This window comes from Trichomonas vaginalis, chromosome I (genome assembly GCF_026262505.1).
Source record: "Trichomonas vaginalis G3 chromosome I, whole genome shotgun sequence".
Classification (NCBI taxonomy): domain Eukaryota; phylum Parabasalia; order Trichomonadida; family Trichomonadidae; genus Trichomonas; species Trichomonas vaginalis.
The window spans coordinates 4,364,098-4,381,144 of NC_067203.1; the positions used below are offsets into that span (position 1 = coordinate 4,364,098).

Here is a 17,047-nt window from a genome sequence, read left to right on the forward strand (position 1 = left end):
AGATATATTCTAACTCTGACTTAGTTCAAACAGTAACATGGGCAAACTATGAATGGTTCGCTTTGAGAAACTCAGTACAACCACAAGCTAGAGAACAAACAGACCAGTATGCAAATATTGAAAAAATAAGAAGACTTGACCCTAACGTTCCAGGAGTTTATGTTAACCTTTCTGGTTCAGATGGAACTGCTGCCACTAAAGTAAAACTGAAACTTAGAGTTCCTTTGTCATCTTTCCTCATCTTCAGGTTTTAAGATACTTGCCAAACTGGCAGGAAAAATTTCTATCGAACTTACTCCAAGCAAAAATAACTTAGTCATTGCACCAACACAAGACCCATTCAGCATTACTATAGCTGGAACTGGTGGAGCCAAGTTCTGTGACTTTTGCAAAGACAAAGTTGACTTAGACTTTGGTTTCTCAAACTTCAACAATGAAGTAAACTATTATTTCAATGCTGCTGGAACTGCTTGGGACCCAGTTAAGTTACATGCGAAAAATTTGAATGCAAGAGAATAGAAAGCAGACTTGCAGTCTATATGTTGGACCCAGATATTTCAAATGCTTTAGCTGCCAAATATATTGCAGTTCCACTTATGTTCCCTATACACCAAATATCTGTCAAAAGACTTTGCAGGTGAAGTTGGAAACCAAAGTGCTGACCCAGGTGCAAGAACAGATATTGCTTTAACAACTGCAATGAAACATGCAGATACTATGTTTGTACTGTTCAGACGAACTATAAATGACTATTCTTGTTTCTACAACCCCGGTATTAAATATCATATAAACATAGATGGCAAAATATTATCCAAGAGAAGAATATTCTACAGTTGAGGATATGAGGTCATACAACTTGACATTAGATGCTATGAACTTTAACAACAACTTCACAACAACCATTAACCCTGAAATGCAAAGTTCTATTATGCCATATGTGAAAGTATGGACTCATACAGGAGGTCAAAAAACTCAATATACAAATGGAGACCGTTCAAACTTTTGGCTTGGCATTCCATTTGCTGACTCAGAAGACTTTATGGGTGGTATTTCAACTGTTGGTACTGTACAAATACAATATACTGGTGACAGAGACGGTCCAGATGAACTGAGAGCAAAGAAGTTTACAAAACCAATAGCACTTTTCACGGAAGATGCTCTTTTGAAGATTCGTTCGATGAAACCTGCTGGGGCTCCTCAGATTGGCATAACGACAGCTTCCATCGAGCAGATTTTGGCAGCAGGTCAGTAAGTTGTTCTTGAAACTGACTTCTCTCCGTCAAATATTGACAGTACGCCAGTTTTGACATAATATTGTATTATAAACTTTCCTTTAGAAATATCTGTAAGTTTTTGTGTTATATTTTTGTCAACGTCAAGAACTTTCACCATCTCGGTTATACCAACTTTCTTTGCTTTATGAAAAATTTTGGTTCAGCAAAGACTGCTATTCTATAACATTTACCATGTTTGTATAAAGAACTATTCTGTCAATGTATTTGTATTGTTTGTGTGTGTAAACTTTGTTCTGCTTCAATTCGAAGAGATACTCGAATACGTCCATCTTTTTATTCTAAGTAAAATGTCATTTCCGAAAAATAGAAGCGTGAGTGTTTCAAAAGGTTTAATGGCGGTGGCAGATGTGAAGTTAAATTCACCAACTCAAAACAACAGTCAAAGTGTTGTTGTCAATGTCAAAGACAGAGATGTTGAAGTGGGGAAACCATACGAAGACGAAGATGGTATAACAATTGTTCCTGTAAAAGAACCAACATATCCTGAAGTTAGCAGAGACTTAAGTTTCTGTTGCAGATATTCGAAACGACTACCAACAACTTAAAGACAAACTTCAAACTCAGGAGAAGATTTGTCAAGCTTTAGGTATAATGTTAAACTTGGTCGAACACAACCCTGTAAAAGTGAACTCATATGTCATTGCACCTCATGAAGTTTTGAAAGAACTATTGAAACTTTTGACAGAGGCAGACGATATAAACATCAAAGAAATAGAACCCGACATTAGTTGCTGTGGTGTTTCATATAATGTCATTGACAAGATATACGTTATGAAGGAGGTGAAACGTTGAACTTAAAGTATAGTTTCCCAGACGTCATAAAAATATTTGACGACCACAACATTTCATTAAAATTTATTTGCTAAGTAAAAATGTCAAAACTTTTGAAAGATGTTTGAAGAAAAATAATATAGACTTTATTTCATGTAAAGGATTTTACACACTTTTGAACGATATGAAAGACCCTGTTTGTTTGTTCGTGTAGACAAAGGAAAGTTCTATGTCTTTACAAAATATTTGAACTTCTTAGACAGAGAACTTCAAGAAACCTCATGTGAAAGTTTAGATGAAGTTCTTCTCCACTTTCAGAAAAACTTTTAAATTTATATAAATGGCAGAAGACATAATGGTTTATACTATTACGACTAAAAACCCTGAGTCATATAATTCTATAACAACAAACTTACAAAGTCCTCAAGGACGGTATTGTAAACTAACCTTAAACACAATGGCGACTAAAGCCTGTTTTGCTCTTTTGACACCAGAAGACTTTATTGTTGTGAATGGTAAAAAATACTCCTTTGAAGATACTTACTCAGATATACCACCAACAGGTTTTGTTGACTTATTTAATACTTTAATACGGGTGTAACATGTGCTGCAACTAGAGCAGGTTTCATTATGTTTGGATGTCCGACTGAGTTTACTATAAACGATATGAGCTATAATACAAAACTTATTTCTGGTTTTTACTACCAACAGTTTCCTTAACAGGAAAAGGTGTCATACAAGGAATGTCTATTCCATTGACATTAAGCACACCAATCTTATATATTGTTTCAAACTTAGGTTTTCAAAGTGTTATTCGAATGTCGACAGAAACTATTATGACCAAAAGATACTTATGCGTATAAACAATACTTTCTCTGCTGGTTTGCCTATTGTTCATTCGAATGCAGAATTTTCAACCTTAGTGAACTCAAACACTTTGGCAAGTATAACGTTGACATTAGTTGACGCAAACTTTGTTCCTGTAAAACTTTTATGTCCTATGTATTTGTCAATGACGGCAGAAAGTTTCGAATTGGAAGATGCAACTGGTGAAAGTATTGTATTACAAGAACAACTTCAAGAACAAATAGCTCAAGAACAACAAATGCAACAAATGCAACAACAAAGTCAAGAATAAAAAAAATATTTTTTTTATTTTTATAAAAATGTACAGAATAGATGTTTCAGATTTTATGACTTCCAAGCATTCAGAAATATGTGTCCATTTCGAGACTATAACAAAGCAGTCGAGAATTTGAAACGTTTAGTCATTTATGTTGACTCTGCCCCAGAATGTTATGTTATGAAAGAATGGGATGTAGTCTTTAACAAACCTAAAGCGACAATAGTGTCTGAACAAGAATGTAGACAGAAACTTAGAAAATAAAAGTTGTACAAGTTGGAATGAAGATGTTAGATGCTTGGGATATCTTATTGTCAAAGTTAGAAGATTTTTCAGTTCGAGGTATAAAGTTCTATACACCTTTCCAAACTTCTATTCTATCTTCACTGATATAAATATGAACAAGTAGAATGGAAAGAAAATATTATAGAAGCTTGGTTAGACCATGTCAAAGAAATTATATGCAATGGAAACGAAAGAGTCTATGAGTATATCTTATGTTGGTTTGCAAACATCTTACAACATCCAAGTGCTAAAAATGAAACTGCTCTCATTATAATTGGAAAACAAGGAACTGGTAAGAACACATTCTTTACAGATATTTTGTGCAAACTGTTAGAAGGCTATTCGAACCCGAATATGACAAACATAGAAAACATCTGTGGCAAGTTTAACTCTTCAATAGAGAATATGAAACTTATAGTTTGCAATGAACTTCAAAGTATAGATACAACAAAAGTTTTGAACTCAGATGCTTTGAAGAGTCTTATAACAGACAAAGTTGGAGTTGTTGAAAGAAAGTATAAAGACCAAAGAGTTTGTGAAAATGTTGCAAACTTCATTATGGTTTCAAACAATGCTGTTCCGATGAAGTTAGAAAGTTCTGACAGAAGATATGTAGTTGTCAGAACGTCAGATTCTCATATGCAAGATACAGAATATTTTGACGACTTAGCAGAAACTTTGACATCTGACTTTTACAACCACTTGTTCTCATATTTTATGACATTAGATATTTCAAAGTTCAATCCAAGACAAATTCCACATACCGAAGAGAGACAAACATTGTTAGAAGCAAACAAGAGTGTATATGAACTGTTCATAGATGAAACTGACTTTGAGTGTTTAGATGAAAGGTCATTGTACGATTCGTATAAACAATATTGTCAAGAATATGGTTATATGGCAGCTTCTAAACGAACATTCTTGGCAAATGTCAAAAGTCTTTTAGATGTTCAGAATGGTATATACAAAGAAAAATTTTTCTGAGTAAATTTAAAAAAAAATCTTTTTTTATCCGATAGAAAAGATGGCAAAATTCATCTCAGTAAATAAGTACATGACAGAAGTCAAAGATAAGTTAGCTCCATTCGCATATTTGAATGTTTACTTCTACAATTTTGAAAAGTCTACATTTGACAAAATTTGGAACATTGCACCAGTTAAGTTTGCTGTTGTTAGAAAAAGTGGTGCAACTTTTGAAGACTTATACATTGACGGTATGTTGACAGTCAAAGAAATTTTGACAGAAAGTTCTCAAACTCGAAGAAGGTAAAGCATACAAACTTGTTATACCTTATGAACCAAAGAAAGCAGACGACTATGAATATTATGAGTCTAAGATAGTTGAAGTTCAAGGTAAATTGGGTAAAAAGATTTTAGAGTCTAAGCCAGTGTTTGCCCCTAAAGAGGAAGAGAACATTGACATTGACCCAGAAATGTTCTAAAAATAAATTTTATTTTTACATGTCAAATTTCTTTTTCTCTGGAACTGGCTCTGGTTCTTTCTCTCTTCTTCTACTTTCTTTTCTTTCTTTCTTTCTTCTTCTTTCTGGTGGAGTTATGTCAAATTTGGCGCAACTATATTTATGTAAAAGTTCTTTGTCCTTTAATAGCTCATCTATTCTGTTTTCTATTTCATCTTCAAGAACAGCGCATGTGTCTTCTTTGCATTCTAAGAACTTTGTTGGACTTCATCTTTCCAATCGGTGTCATCTCTGTCAACAAGTCTGTCATTGACAAATTTTAAGACTGCTCTGCTTAATGTTTTATGGTTCTTGTCATATTCCCAGAAACAGAACTTTAGAACAAATTCACCTTTCTTGTTTACACTATGTAAATTTTATGGTCGACAGATGTTTTGCTGTCGAAAAGCTTGTCTCGAATATAGATAGCGAAATCGCTAGACATTTTCTAAAAGATAAAAATTTTAATTTTTCTAAAAATATGTTAGAAAAAAAGTTTGCTGACATTGACAAGAAATTTGAGAATGTTTTAAACAAGAACAAGAGGAAGTTAGAAAATGCTCAGATAAAGCTATACATGAAAAATTCTTATTTGCTCAGAATGGTATAACAGGTCTAATTGCACACCTGCTCTGGTAAGACTTTCACTTATCTTAAAATGGCTGCACAACAACAAGAACTAGATGAGAAGAACCCATTCTATGAGTTAGTTGTCATTTGTAGTACTTCTGGTCAATTTGACCAAACCGTCAATTCGTTCAAAGATATTATAAAGAAGTCTAAGTTAGTATGTATAAAGGATTACTGAGTTGTTAGATTGGATAAAGAAGTACCAAAGAAGAGTTTTGAAGTATAATGCTATAAATGAGTATATAAATTCTAAGTTCAAAGACCCAAATGAGGAAATGCAGAGAATATTAGAGAAGAAACACTTCAGAAACAAACAGAAAGAGATAGAATACATTTCGAAGAAATTGCAATCTTACGATTGGAAGACATACCCTCATAGGTGTCTTCTTATCTTAGATGACTTTGCTTCTCATCCTTTGCTTAAGAATAGAGAACAAGATATGTGTCGAATTCTTAAGAAGCTCAGACACTTTAACATCTCAGTTGTCATTTGTGTACAGACAGCAAAGAGTTTAAGTAAGGATGTTAAAAGAATACTTACTGACATTGTACTTTTCCCCGGATTGTCCGAAGACGATTTCATGGAACTTATGAAAGAGTCCATGGCAGGTAAGTTTGACAGATATGAACTATGGGAGAAGTATAAGTCATACAAGACCCTCATACTTCTTTCAGAATTCATATCTACGCAAACAAAGTTCAAATTGTAAAAAGTCAAGCTTGAAAAATCTAAGTGTTTAGTCTTAGTAAGTAAGTCTGTTGTGGTTCTGCAGCTTTCGGTTCTTCTGGCTTTGGAAGGCATTCAGGAAGAGGAACGTCAGTCATCCGTTTGTGTCCTGTCGGAAGGAAGAACTTTTCCTGTTGGAAGGAAGAACTTTTCCTGTTGGAAGGAAAATTTTTTTCCTGTCGGATGGAAAAATTTTTCCTGTCGGATGGAAAATTTTTTTCTGAAGTTCGACCAAAAAGTTCTCAATTTTCGAAAATTTTGAATGGTTTACGGACGGACAACTGGAAAATTTTTTCTTGTCGGATGGAAAATTTTTTCCTGTTGGAAGGAAGAACTTTTTCTTGTCGGATGGAAAATTTTTTCCTGTTGGAAGGAAGGACTCGGAATGCCAGAAGGATTTGACGAGGCAATTTACCTAATTGAGCTACTTGAGCCATCTGAAGACAAGCTTGAAAAATAAATGGTTCATCTACCCTACTTGTTTGAAGTTGTCAAAATACTCTGTTATTTTTTCTTTCAGTAGCGGTAAGTCTTCTTTGAAGGTAAGTATTGTACAACCTTTAATATCATAGTGTGTTTGAGGTAACGTATCTTGAACTATTTGTTTCACATCTTCATTCGGTGTCATTGAAATCGGTAAGTTTTCGCGATAGAACCAATTTCTGTCAGATTTGTAAATCTTAGCAAGGTCGTAAAAGCTTTGTTTTCTTCTGACTAAATGCAACATAACCATATCTTTATCTTTCATTTTCCATCTCTTCAGTATAAATCATATACTTATAGTTCTTTTCCTTACCTTTTGGTACCGAACGTGGTATTCTTTTCTGAATGCTTTTGTCTTTTGCTTCAATGACTTCATTTTTTGCTTGAAGTTCTTTTCCATCTCTTCACGTTCTTGTCTATGAATTTCATCTAACATCATGAAAATATAACAAGCATAACGAGGTGAAGCCCACATTGCTACGGCATTTACTAAAAGTCTATGAACATAATATCCTTTCAAACAAGGAGCCAAATTCTTGCGATTTTCGAATGGAATTCTTCCCTCGGTTTTCCGAGGGAAGCAAACATATGAGGAAATTCTTCTAAAAGTTCTTTTGTTCTGTTGGTTTTCACCAATGATATGCTTGCTTTGTAGAACGAAGAGCATTCAAAATACTTTGCATTTGGTACATATCGTCTTTGACCGAAACGAATGAGACGGAGTTGTTGTTAAACTGTATGTACTCATATTCTTTTCATTTATGGCTTCATGAACGATAGCAGTTGTTGTGTTCTCTGTTGTTGACATATCTGTCTTTACATACAAAATAAAAAATAAATAAAAAAAAACTAACTTTATTTTTTCTGTCTTAAGGAAACTCATGATTTTTTGTGCTGATTTCAATAAAAATATAATTTAGGGTAGAAGGTTAGATTCTAACCTCCTTTCTACCTCTTTTCTACCCCAGTTATTTTATAAACGTTTACATGGTAAACGTTATTTTTTAAATTTTGTGAAAACTCAAGGTTTGACACATGCCCTAAAAATTATAGTTCATCTAACATCATGTAAACATGCCATGCATAACGAGGAGAAGCCACATTGCAACAGCATTTACAAGAAGTCTATGACATACAACCTCTTAAATTTATTGGCAAATTTTTACGATTTTCATGTGTTTTTATGCAAGGCCGATAAAAGTCGGTCTAGAGAAATTTCACTGTTTTCATGAGTTTTTAGGCGACCCCGAAGGAATCGGTCTCGCTGTTCTTCACTGTTTTCAGAAAAAAAAGTCGGTCTCGCTGTGCTTCACTCAAAAGTTCTTGTGTGCTTTGGTTTTTGAACCAGTCGTCTGCGTGTTTAGTGTCTGGAGCAAAACATATGCTGTCAAAATACTTTGCATCTGGTACATATCGTCTTTGACCGAACGAATGAGACGGAGTTGTTTGTTAAACTGTATGTACTCATATTCTTCATTTATAGCTTCATGGACTATAACTGTTGTTGTGTTCTCTGTTGTTGACATATCTGTCTTTACATACAAAATAAAAAAATATTTTATAAAAAACTAACTTTATTTTTTCTATCTTTCACAAAAGACCAAAAATAAACGCTTTACATGTATTTTTCAGCAACTTCGTCAAATAATTTTATAGCTTTATCTATCTCATCTACTTCAAACGTTTCTTTACCTTTTATGGAGCACCATACATTTTCTCAAACTTTTCAAGTAGTTCTGTTTCAGCAGCTCTCATATCATTAACTAACACAACCTTGACTCTATTGACTGTACTGTCATATCTTAGAGTTATATTATATGTCCTTCCTATCTTATATCTTTTTGTGTTGAAGTCCTTCGGTTTCTGAACGATGTAAAGTAAGCCTTCACTGCAACGTTCCGTATCGAATGAACCATATGTTATGAAGTTATATCCAACAACTGGGTCTAACCATAACAAAACTATTGGTATAAGACTTTTGTCGATGAGATATGCTGTAGTTCCATAGAATCTTACCGATATCATAAGCTCAGGATTTCTTGTCAAAATTTTCTGACTAGAAGCAATTCTAACCCAGTCCTTTGCTTTCTTTCCAGATGGAGATAAAATGTCTGACAAAGAATATTTGTTGTATTTCTTTGAGTATCTTACGTTTAAATCACCTATTCTAACCACTTTGGTGTCATTGTCTATCTTTCCAACTGTTTCAAACTCAATGTTTGACATATCTTTCTTTAAGTCTGCATAGTCGTTTCTCATTCTTTCTATCTCTTTGACGGAGTAGTTATATTTCCTCATTGCTGCTTTACATTTAGAACATTGCGGGTTCATTTTTGCGTTATATTCTGAAACCTTACCTGCTAAAACAACTAAAGCGTCAATGGTTTTCTTTAACTCAAAAGCTGCTGGTTTTATCTGTTCATTCCATACCTTACCTCTTCTATCTTTATCTCTTATCTGCCATACACATTCTGCAACTAACGAAACAAAGTTGTCGTAGGTCTTAAACTCCCCAGATTTATATATGTCAGAGATGTTCTTATATAACATGTCGCAATCTTTGTCCATAACTTTATGGTTGCAATGAAATCCTAGAAACTCATAGTTTACCTTTCGTATGAACTTCTTTATTTCTACTGAGTCAGTTGCTTTGACTTCTATTTCGTCGAATTCAGGAATGGTTAGTTTTTGTTGCTGAATTTCAGGCAATTTGGGTAAATGGTCGATGAGGTCCTGCATTTCATAAAGATACTGTTCATTTGTTTCATCTTTCGCACTACAGTCTAAATTACTTGTTAAAAGTTCTTGCTTTATCTTCTGGATTTCTGTTTCGAAAGTATATGAAGAAGGAATGAAGCTTTTCATCTCTACTAACATAGATGTTGGATTCATGACTAACGAGTTTGGTGCTGTTGTTTGAAGTGTTGTTGTGCCGATTGTTGACATTTTATTTTTTTATACAAAATAAAAAAAATAAAAAAAATAAAACTAACTTTATTTTTTATTTCGGGAAAATTCATGACAAATTCATGAGGTGAAATGAGGGTAGAAAAGAGGTTAGATCTAACCTTCTACCCTAAATTATATTTTTGGTCCGGGAACAAAATGAACGAGGTCAGGATGTATGTAAATACATTTGAATTCATTCATAACACCCTTTGTAAGCTCATAAAATGCTTGTTTTGAGGTCGAGCCACTTTTGGCTCCACCGTATTCTTTCAACCAAAACTCAAGAATTTCCCGCATGAATTTTGTATAAAAAGCAACCGTCTGAATTCCGGCGGTTGCTATATTCTTCACAAAACATTTACGTTTAGTTTACGAAGAAGTCATGACAAATTCAAGAGGGTAGAAAAGAGGTTAGAAAAGAGGTTAGATCTAACCTTCTACCCTAAAATATATTTTTCAATACTTTTTCAGCACTTTTCCGTAGTTATATATGAAAGACAATTCGAGATAAAAGTCATAGTACAATGGAATAATATGTTGCACACCATTTGTTGTGAACCAAACTTGAAAGTCAGAGAAACTGTTACTAGGTGGTTCGTAGAATTTAGAAGCAAAGTCATAAAAATCCTTACCAATACATAGAAAACTATTGTTGCTTGAACTGAAACTTGCATGACACATAACATTTTGAGGGTCAAACACGTTTCTATAAACTGTCAAATCTGCTGGTGGAAGTATAAATTTAAATGGACCATCTGGTGGTAATGGTTCGTTCTGGTTTAGTAACCGAAGAAATTGTGCCCAAGAACGTTTGTCTACTTTCCAATATAAAAACTCTGTATCTCTTGGAGGGTTAATTTCAATCTTTTGAAATGAAACGGCGGAGTTCATCTTGTCATATTCTAGTTTCAGATAGTATGTTCCATTTAGTAAAGAGTCGTATTTTCTTGAAATTCCCAATAATATTTGTTCATTTGAGTTTGAAAGTCATTTAGAGTTTTCTCAAGACTTTCGTCTGAACGAACTGTAAAGATTCTCATTTCGTCAAATTTGTCTATTAGACCATCATGACCTTTATACTGCCCATGAAAATATACTGCGAACATAAATGCGTTAGTTCTATTTGAAAACAAAACTCTCTAAATCCTATTGCCTTTGCATCTGAAGGACTTTGAAGCCAACGAATTGGATAGTCAAACCTGTATGCTCGGGATGAAATTTCTTCATCTGATATTGTCCTACCAGCATTTGTAAAGATATAGTCTAACGGTTTTGTATCTGCTACTTTTGTTCTTTGTTTTTCAACCTGAAGCATTTAATATATGTAAAAATATATTGTTTTAAAATTGTATGCCATTTCATATTTCTCATCTAACAAACAAGTTTCCCAACGGTCTTCTCCAACAAACTCAGCGTACATTTCGAATAAAAATTTTTTACTTCATGCAATGTTTTATTTCTGTGCCGTCTTCAAGTATGCCCCAGTACTTACGCTTGGAGAGGACATGAACTTCGGTGAAAATTTTGTCCAATTTGAATTGACCCATCTTTTCACCGACCATTCCCATTTCAATGAGTTTGTTGTATCCTTCTTCGTTCGTCATGAGTGCGTCAATGTTCTCATAGTAAACCTTCACTTTCGATTTGACTTCGGAGAAGAATTTGTTGTAGTTGTCAAGGACTGCCTTTGCGAACTGAGGGTAAGACCAATGTCGACAATAGGTTTTAATGTGGTTACTAAGCCACTTTGACCTTGAGTGAATTCGTACTTCAAAACAAAAGGAGAAAACCTTTCAACAAAGTTGTCGACCTTCTCATAATGTTTACTCTTCATCTCTTGAGGTTTTTTAATGGAATATCCCCATGTCGAATTCATAAGCAATTTGAGTGTCATTGCAAGTTTGGGGTTTGAAGCTTTCCTAATATCATACAGTTGTTGTATGACTTTTCCAACTGTATAGTTCCTTCCCGGGAACTCAACCATCTTCGTTTGGAATTCCAGTCGGAATATATTGGACAAACCTCATGTATGCAGCGTTAAGGTCGACATAGTATATCTTTTCGTTTGAGTCGAACTTGTCGCAACCAATTGTTCCAGTTTGTGGAAATTCAAGTGAGTCTCTTATCTTCTGCGAAACTTCTCCTGTTATCTCATAAACATCGTCGAAGCAACCTGTTTCATATAAAACCTTCTGACCTAACTCAGATGCTCTCCAATACAATTTGACGTCAATTGGATGTCTCAATGGAAGTTTGTTTATAGCATCTTGAAGTTCTTGCAACCTCATTGGAAGTTCTTCTGGTTCAGGTTGGTATCCGAACAATCCAACTCCTTGTGGAATTGTGTACTTCTTTTGTACTAGAACTTTGTCTGGAACAACTTTTGGTCTTGCTAACAGTGAAAAGTTTGTTTCGTCTTTTGGTACAAAAGTTTCTGTCAGCTTGTCATCTGGAATTGGTTCCAACAAACCTTTCTCGAAAAGAATGTTTACAGCTCTGACAATGTTGCACTTGCCTTTTCCGAACAATGGGTTTTGTAAGACTTTCGTTCAACATGAAGTGGTTGTGGACAATTGCAATCTTCAACCATGGTAAATTGAACTCAACAACATAGTCGTCATGTGAAGAACCTTTAGCTGTAGGTATGTTGACTCGGATATTGACATTTGCCAACGGTGCAATTTTTGCCAATTGACCTCTGAGAATGTACCTTGTCTTCACACATGACTCAAGATACTTCATCTTCTCTTCTGTAACAAGACCAGAGTTCCTGAGACATGTAAGAATACAAGGTTCATTGACAATTGTTTCAATTGAATTGTAAATTCCATACCTTGTCAAGTCAATGTCAGACTTATTTATGAAGGGGAAGTATCCAGCATGTTGTCTGACTGCTTGAGGGTTAGGTTGGTACCATTCGAACTTGACACTTGCAATTCCTTCAATTGCATTCAAAATGTCTGAGTCGGAGTCAACCATTTGTTCTCTCTTTGTAGTCTTGAAAGCGTCAAGAAGTTTTGCAGCTGTTTGTTCATTGCCATTTGCATAGTAAATGTGACCATCCAAATCCGTTATGGTCAATCTGAGATTGTGTCCTTTCTTATTTCCGTCTTGTATGGCAGCAAGTACTCCCATGAAGCCTTCTTTGTTCTTTCCTTCGTCAAAGTTTACTGTAAAGGTTCGACCAGATGTAATTTGACTTCTAACTTCACGATACTTTTCATATGCATATCTTGTTCTTTCCATGGGAGCATGACCATCCTCTGCACTACCTTTTTTCCTTCTCAAAGGATGCAATTGTTCGTCATGTTTCCAGTAGAATCTGGCAAAGCCGTCGTGTCCTTCAACTTGAGGTTCACTAACATCGAAAGGCATGTCCATAAGACGTTCTTCTTCTAACCTCTCTAGTCTGTTTGGATAATTTGCACGTGCTGTTTCCAAATCCATTTCGTAGCGAAGACCAGCCAGTTTGTCATAGACTTTTATGGGTCTTCCCTTCCTATATTTAAAATTCTTCGAAACTCTCCAACCATATCTTTGCAACTCTGCTTTTATTCTAGCAGACTTTCTATCCATTCTATATGGGGGCATTTTTATAAAAATAAAAAAATGTTTTTTTCTTTACTTAACATAACCGCCTGCTGCCATAAGTCTTTGACGCCAACCCATACCAGCTAATGAAGGTTGACTTGGTTTAGTTTGGAAACTAAACTTTGGTTTTGGTTTATCTTCAGTTTTTGGTTTCTCTTCTTCTATCGGTTTTTCGTCACTTTTCGGTTCCTCTGACTTTACCTCACCTGCAGGAACAGTTGTGTCGTCAACATCTTCATAAATATCATATGCCATTTGTTTTTGTTTTCCTTTCAACTTTTTGTGTTTGTTGTAAAGTTTAGAATATTTCGACTCTAAGTCAATGAGATGTTCTATAATGAACTGTTGGTCAGTGAAGTAAACTTTTCCATCTGTTGTCTCGAAAGCTCCTTCAGACTTCAATATTTTATTTGTGAGAGTCTGTTTCTTTTTTGAGATACTAGCCGTTCCATTTCTATGAAAAGTGACTTTATAGTTAGGGTTTGTATTTCCAGACCTGGCACTTTCTATTATTGAATTTTTCTCTTCATCTGTAAGTTCTTTGACAGGTTTTGACAATGGTTCTGAACTTTTTGTTTGTGGTGTCAAATCTACCGTTTCAACTTCTTCGGTCATTTCATCTCAGTAAAAAATTTTAGTTTGGTTTGTTTTCAACTGGTTGTTGTTGTTTTTTAAGTCGGTCTAAAACTTCCTGAGGTATAGGAAGAACTTGACAAACACGTTGTGTAACTGCTGGAAGTCGACAAATCCATCTTGAACCCATTTGTCTCAATGCTGTATTGTTCATTTCATCTCAGTAAAAAACTTTACATTCCCCACGTTTGAGGCGGTTGAGGTTGGTTATTGTTTACCCATTGTTGTGCATGGTTATATCCTCTGTTAAAGAATCTTTCACCTTGGTCCATATAGTGTCCTGCTTGGTTATAGTAGTCATTTGCTTTGTTATAATAGTTTCCTGCTTGTCTTCCTACATTGTCCATCCATCCTTGAACTTTTCCTCTTGTTTCAGGATTTGGAATAAGATTTGTTGCATCTCGTGCTACATCCCAACCTTTCTGTACAGTTTGTATAATAGGTTGTGCTTTCTCTTTCAGTATACCTAATGTACTCAAAATCTTCCTTCCAACTCCAAATACACCTCTGGCTATTGTTCCCACTGCGGGCAAAAATCTGGATGCAACTCCTGCTAATGCGCCAAATAAACCCATTTCTTATGGGTTAAAAAATGACGAATCCAAACAAGGACCCCTATGTTTCTAAAGCGACAAAGAAAGCACTCATGATAAAAATCTTTAGTTCAACACCAAATGCTTGGTTTATGGATATCTTGGAAAACATTCCGAGGTATAGAGAAGATGGACCACCATACTGGTTAATATTTGTCGGTCAAAACACAAGATACTGTGAAGCCATACCATTATGGTCCAAAAATATTTTAGATGTGAAAACTGCTTTGACAATATTCGTTGACAAATACCATCCAACAAAACTGACATCTGACTGTGAAAGTTCTTTCAAATCAGATGATGTAAAAAACTATCTGCGTTCAAAAAATGTAAACCAATATTTCATTGTCGACCAAAACCATTCTGCTCTTGGTGTCATTGACGGTTGTATAAAAATGTTAAGAGACTTAAACCAACCACAAGGTGGTGAAGCAAATGAAATGTCATATGACGACAAATATAGACACTTCTCCATGGCAAAGATGAGACAAGTTTTAAATATTTACAATAGCCGTAAACAAAAAGGTTTGGGAAACCACTCCCCCGAAGAAATGAAAAACAACCCTGACTTAGAGAAAGACTATATATTTAATAATTTAGTCAAAAGAGACAAACAAGAAAGAATGCCGGGCTTCAAACTTCAGAAAGGTGACAAAGTAAAAATAGAAATACCTAAACGCGACCCATATGAAAATACTATTGACTATGACAACAATGGGAACCCGACAGGTACTCACATTCGTGTTCGTAAAAATAGAAGAAAGTATACAAGAGAATATTATGAAGTTTTAGGCAAACATGGCAAAATGTACAGACTGCAAGCAGAAGATAAAACTACTATTGTCAGACCTCGTTTCAAACTTGTCAAAGTTCAAGGTGGTATACTTTCAAAGACAGTTCCTAACAAATATAAGACAACTCCTGACGAATATGCTAAAGAAGTTGAAAATGACGACTAAGCAATTCTATACCATGCGTAAACTGTCATGTAAGGTGGCATGTAGTCTTTACTTTGTCCCGTTGTTTGCGTATATCCGAAACGCGATGTGTATGGTTTCCATCTCCCTGAGTGTCACCCCAGAAACAATTTATAGCAAACTGAACGTCGTCTTTAACATCATATCCTTTACCTTTTTTCATTGCTGACCAATCCCAAAATTTATGCTTATGCCAACCTGCTTGAGATGTACTTAAATCTATGTAGTGACTGTGCGCAGGTAAATTTTCACCTGAAATCGTTTTACTTCCACCTGTTTCCTTTGAAGAGTTTGCACAATACAAAAACCTGTCGACTATTTGTTCCCATGCACCAACACCAAACATTACTTGAGGACCTCTTGCTTCCATAGATGTATAAATAGAACCTACTGGGTTCATTAAATCAAACATATGAGATAATATAGGATTGTCTCTTTTGAACTTAAAATATAGTGTAACTATTTCTGGTTTCTTCTGGTTTGTGTCAGAATATTTTTTATAATATAATCTTATGTTTTCGGGGTAGGTAAAGTCTTGACTATAATATTTATTTCTGTCATCTTCATAATAGTATACTATTCTCGTTTTTTCTATTGCATTATATCTTTTATATCTATAATATTCTAAATATAATGTTTGCTTTTTTGGGTCTACATGTGCGTCAACACCATAGTCATAATAATATGGTGCTGGAGCTGGGTCAGGCAATGTCATATCTGCCATTTCATAAACTCTTAAATATTTCTTTTGTTCGTCTCCATATAAGTTTAAGTAGCAGTTGTTGTCTAATGGAACTTTAACTTGTGTCCATCATTCTTTTTATAGCTTACATACATTTCATTGTTATTTTTCGGAATGAGTTTATACCGTATACCATTTTTTAAGGAGTGTACAAACTCCCATCTAAAATATTTGTTTTCTTCATTGACAGAAAAGTCACCAACAATAGTTTCAATATTTTTCGTTGTTCCTATCAAACTTTGGTATATTTCATTGACATATGTTTTATCTGCTTTCTTTTCAAGGCTAACGTTTAAGTCTGTTATTTCAGAAGATGTATGTGTATGTCCAACGTCACTTTTCCTGTTTAAGGTTTCTTGTAAGTTTGTAATATCAGATATAGAATGTGTATGTCCAACGGCACTTTTCCTGTTTAAGGTTTCTTGTAAGTTTGTAATATTTGCAATGGTATGTGTATGTCCAACGGCACTTTTACTGTTTAAGGTTTCTTGTAAGTCTGTTATTTCAGATATAGAATGTGTATGAGTCTTTTTAGAATATTCGTTTTCAGCTCTTGTCACTTCACTTGACATTTTATTGTCAACATATGTTTTGTCTGCTAGTTCAGGATGAGTATGTTCTTTTGTTGCATAAGCATTGTTAGCTCTTTCTTCTTCTTTTGCTATTGCATCGTCTACATATTCTTTGTCAGCTTTGTTGTCAACATCCGTTTTCAAAAGAAGTTCATTTATAGGTTTCTCGTTTAAAGTTCCTTTTGTTGGATTTATACAGACAGTATGGTTCTTATT

At 34.6% G+C, this 17,047-nt stretch overlaps 7 protein-coding genes and 6 pseudogenes across 13 annotated transcripts, besides 1 other annotated feature; 5 read left to right on the top strand and 8 right to left on the bottom strand.

Annotated features, from left to right (window-relative positions):
- Positions 1-17,047: part of a mobile genetic element that runs on past both edges of the window.
- Positions 842-1,252, top strand: TVAGG3_0927650 (protein of unknown function, DUF4106 family; the record flags this gene model as incomplete). The annotated part of the gene is made up of 1 exon (XM_051252463.1): positions 842-1,252. The coding sequence occupies one exon, from the start codon at positions 842-844 to the stop codon at positions 1,250-1,252; it is 411 nt and encodes a 136-aa protein (XP_051078037.1).
- TVAGG3_0927660 lies at positions 3,370-4,294 on the top strand (annotated as a pseudogene). Its single transcript has one exon. A coding segment is annotated over exon 1 (925 nt).
- On the top strand, positions 4,499-4,916 carry TVAGG3_0927670 (annotated as a pseudogene). The gene has a single exon. A coding segment is annotated over exon 1 (418 nt).
- TVAGG3_0927680 lies at positions 5,593-6,288 on the top strand (annotated as a pseudogene). Its single transcript has one exon. A coding segment is annotated over exon 1 (696 nt).
- TVAGG3_0927690 lies at positions 6,761-7,362 on the bottom strand (annotated as a pseudogene). Its single transcript has one exon. A coding segment is annotated over exon 1 (602 nt).
- TVAGG3_0927700 (organellar and viral DNA polymerase type B) lies at positions 8,892-9,720 on the bottom strand (the record flags this gene model as incomplete). Its single annotated transcript, XM_051252464.1, has 1 exon — positions 8,892-9,720. A coding segment is annotated over one exon (829 nt), but the record flags the coding sequence as incomplete, so codon positions are not given.
- Positions 10,180-11,038, bottom strand: TVAGG3_0927710 (annotated as a pseudogene). Its single transcript has one exon. A coding segment is annotated over exon 1 (859 nt).
- On the bottom strand, positions 11,160-12,011 carry TVAGG3_0927720 (annotated as a pseudogene). Its single transcript has one exon. A coding segment is annotated over exon 1 (852 nt).
- Positions 12,306-13,299, bottom strand: TVAGG3_0927730 (uncharacterized protein; the record flags this gene model as incomplete). The annotated part of the gene is made up of 1 exon (XM_051252465.1): positions 12,306-13,299. A coding segment is annotated over one exon (994 nt), but the record flags the coding sequence as incomplete, so codon positions are not given.
- Positions 13,345-13,929, bottom strand: TVAGG3_0927740 (phage tail repeat-like family; the record flags this gene model as incomplete). The annotated part of the gene is made up of 1 exon (XM_051252466.1): positions 13,345-13,929. The coding sequence occupies one exon, from the start codon at positions 13,927-13,929 to the stop codon at positions 13,345-13,347; it is 585 nt and encodes a 194-aa protein (XP_051078040.1).
- On the bottom strand, positions 13,949-14,101 carry TVAGG3_0927750 (uncharacterized protein; the record flags this gene model as incomplete). Its single annotated transcript, XM_051252467.1, has 1 exon — positions 13,949-14,101. The coding sequence occupies one exon, from the start codon at positions 14,099-14,101 to the stop codon at positions 13,949-13,951; it is 153 nt and encodes a 50-aa protein (XP_051078041.1).
- On the bottom strand, positions 14,121-14,522 carry TVAGG3_0927760 (uncharacterized protein; the record flags this gene model as incomplete). The annotated part of the gene is made up of 1 exon (XM_051252468.1): positions 14,121-14,522. One exon carries the CDS (start codon positions 14,520-14,522, stop codon positions 14,121-14,123), a length of 402 nt encoding a protein of 133 aa, XP_051078042.1.
- Positions 14,633-15,499, top strand: TVAGG3_0927770 (uncharacterized protein; the record flags this gene model as incomplete). The annotated part of the gene is made up of 1 exon (XM_051252469.1): positions 14,633-15,499. The coding sequence occupies one exon, from the start codon at positions 14,633-14,635 to the stop codon at positions 15,497-15,499; it is 867 nt and encodes a 288-aa protein (XP_051078043.1).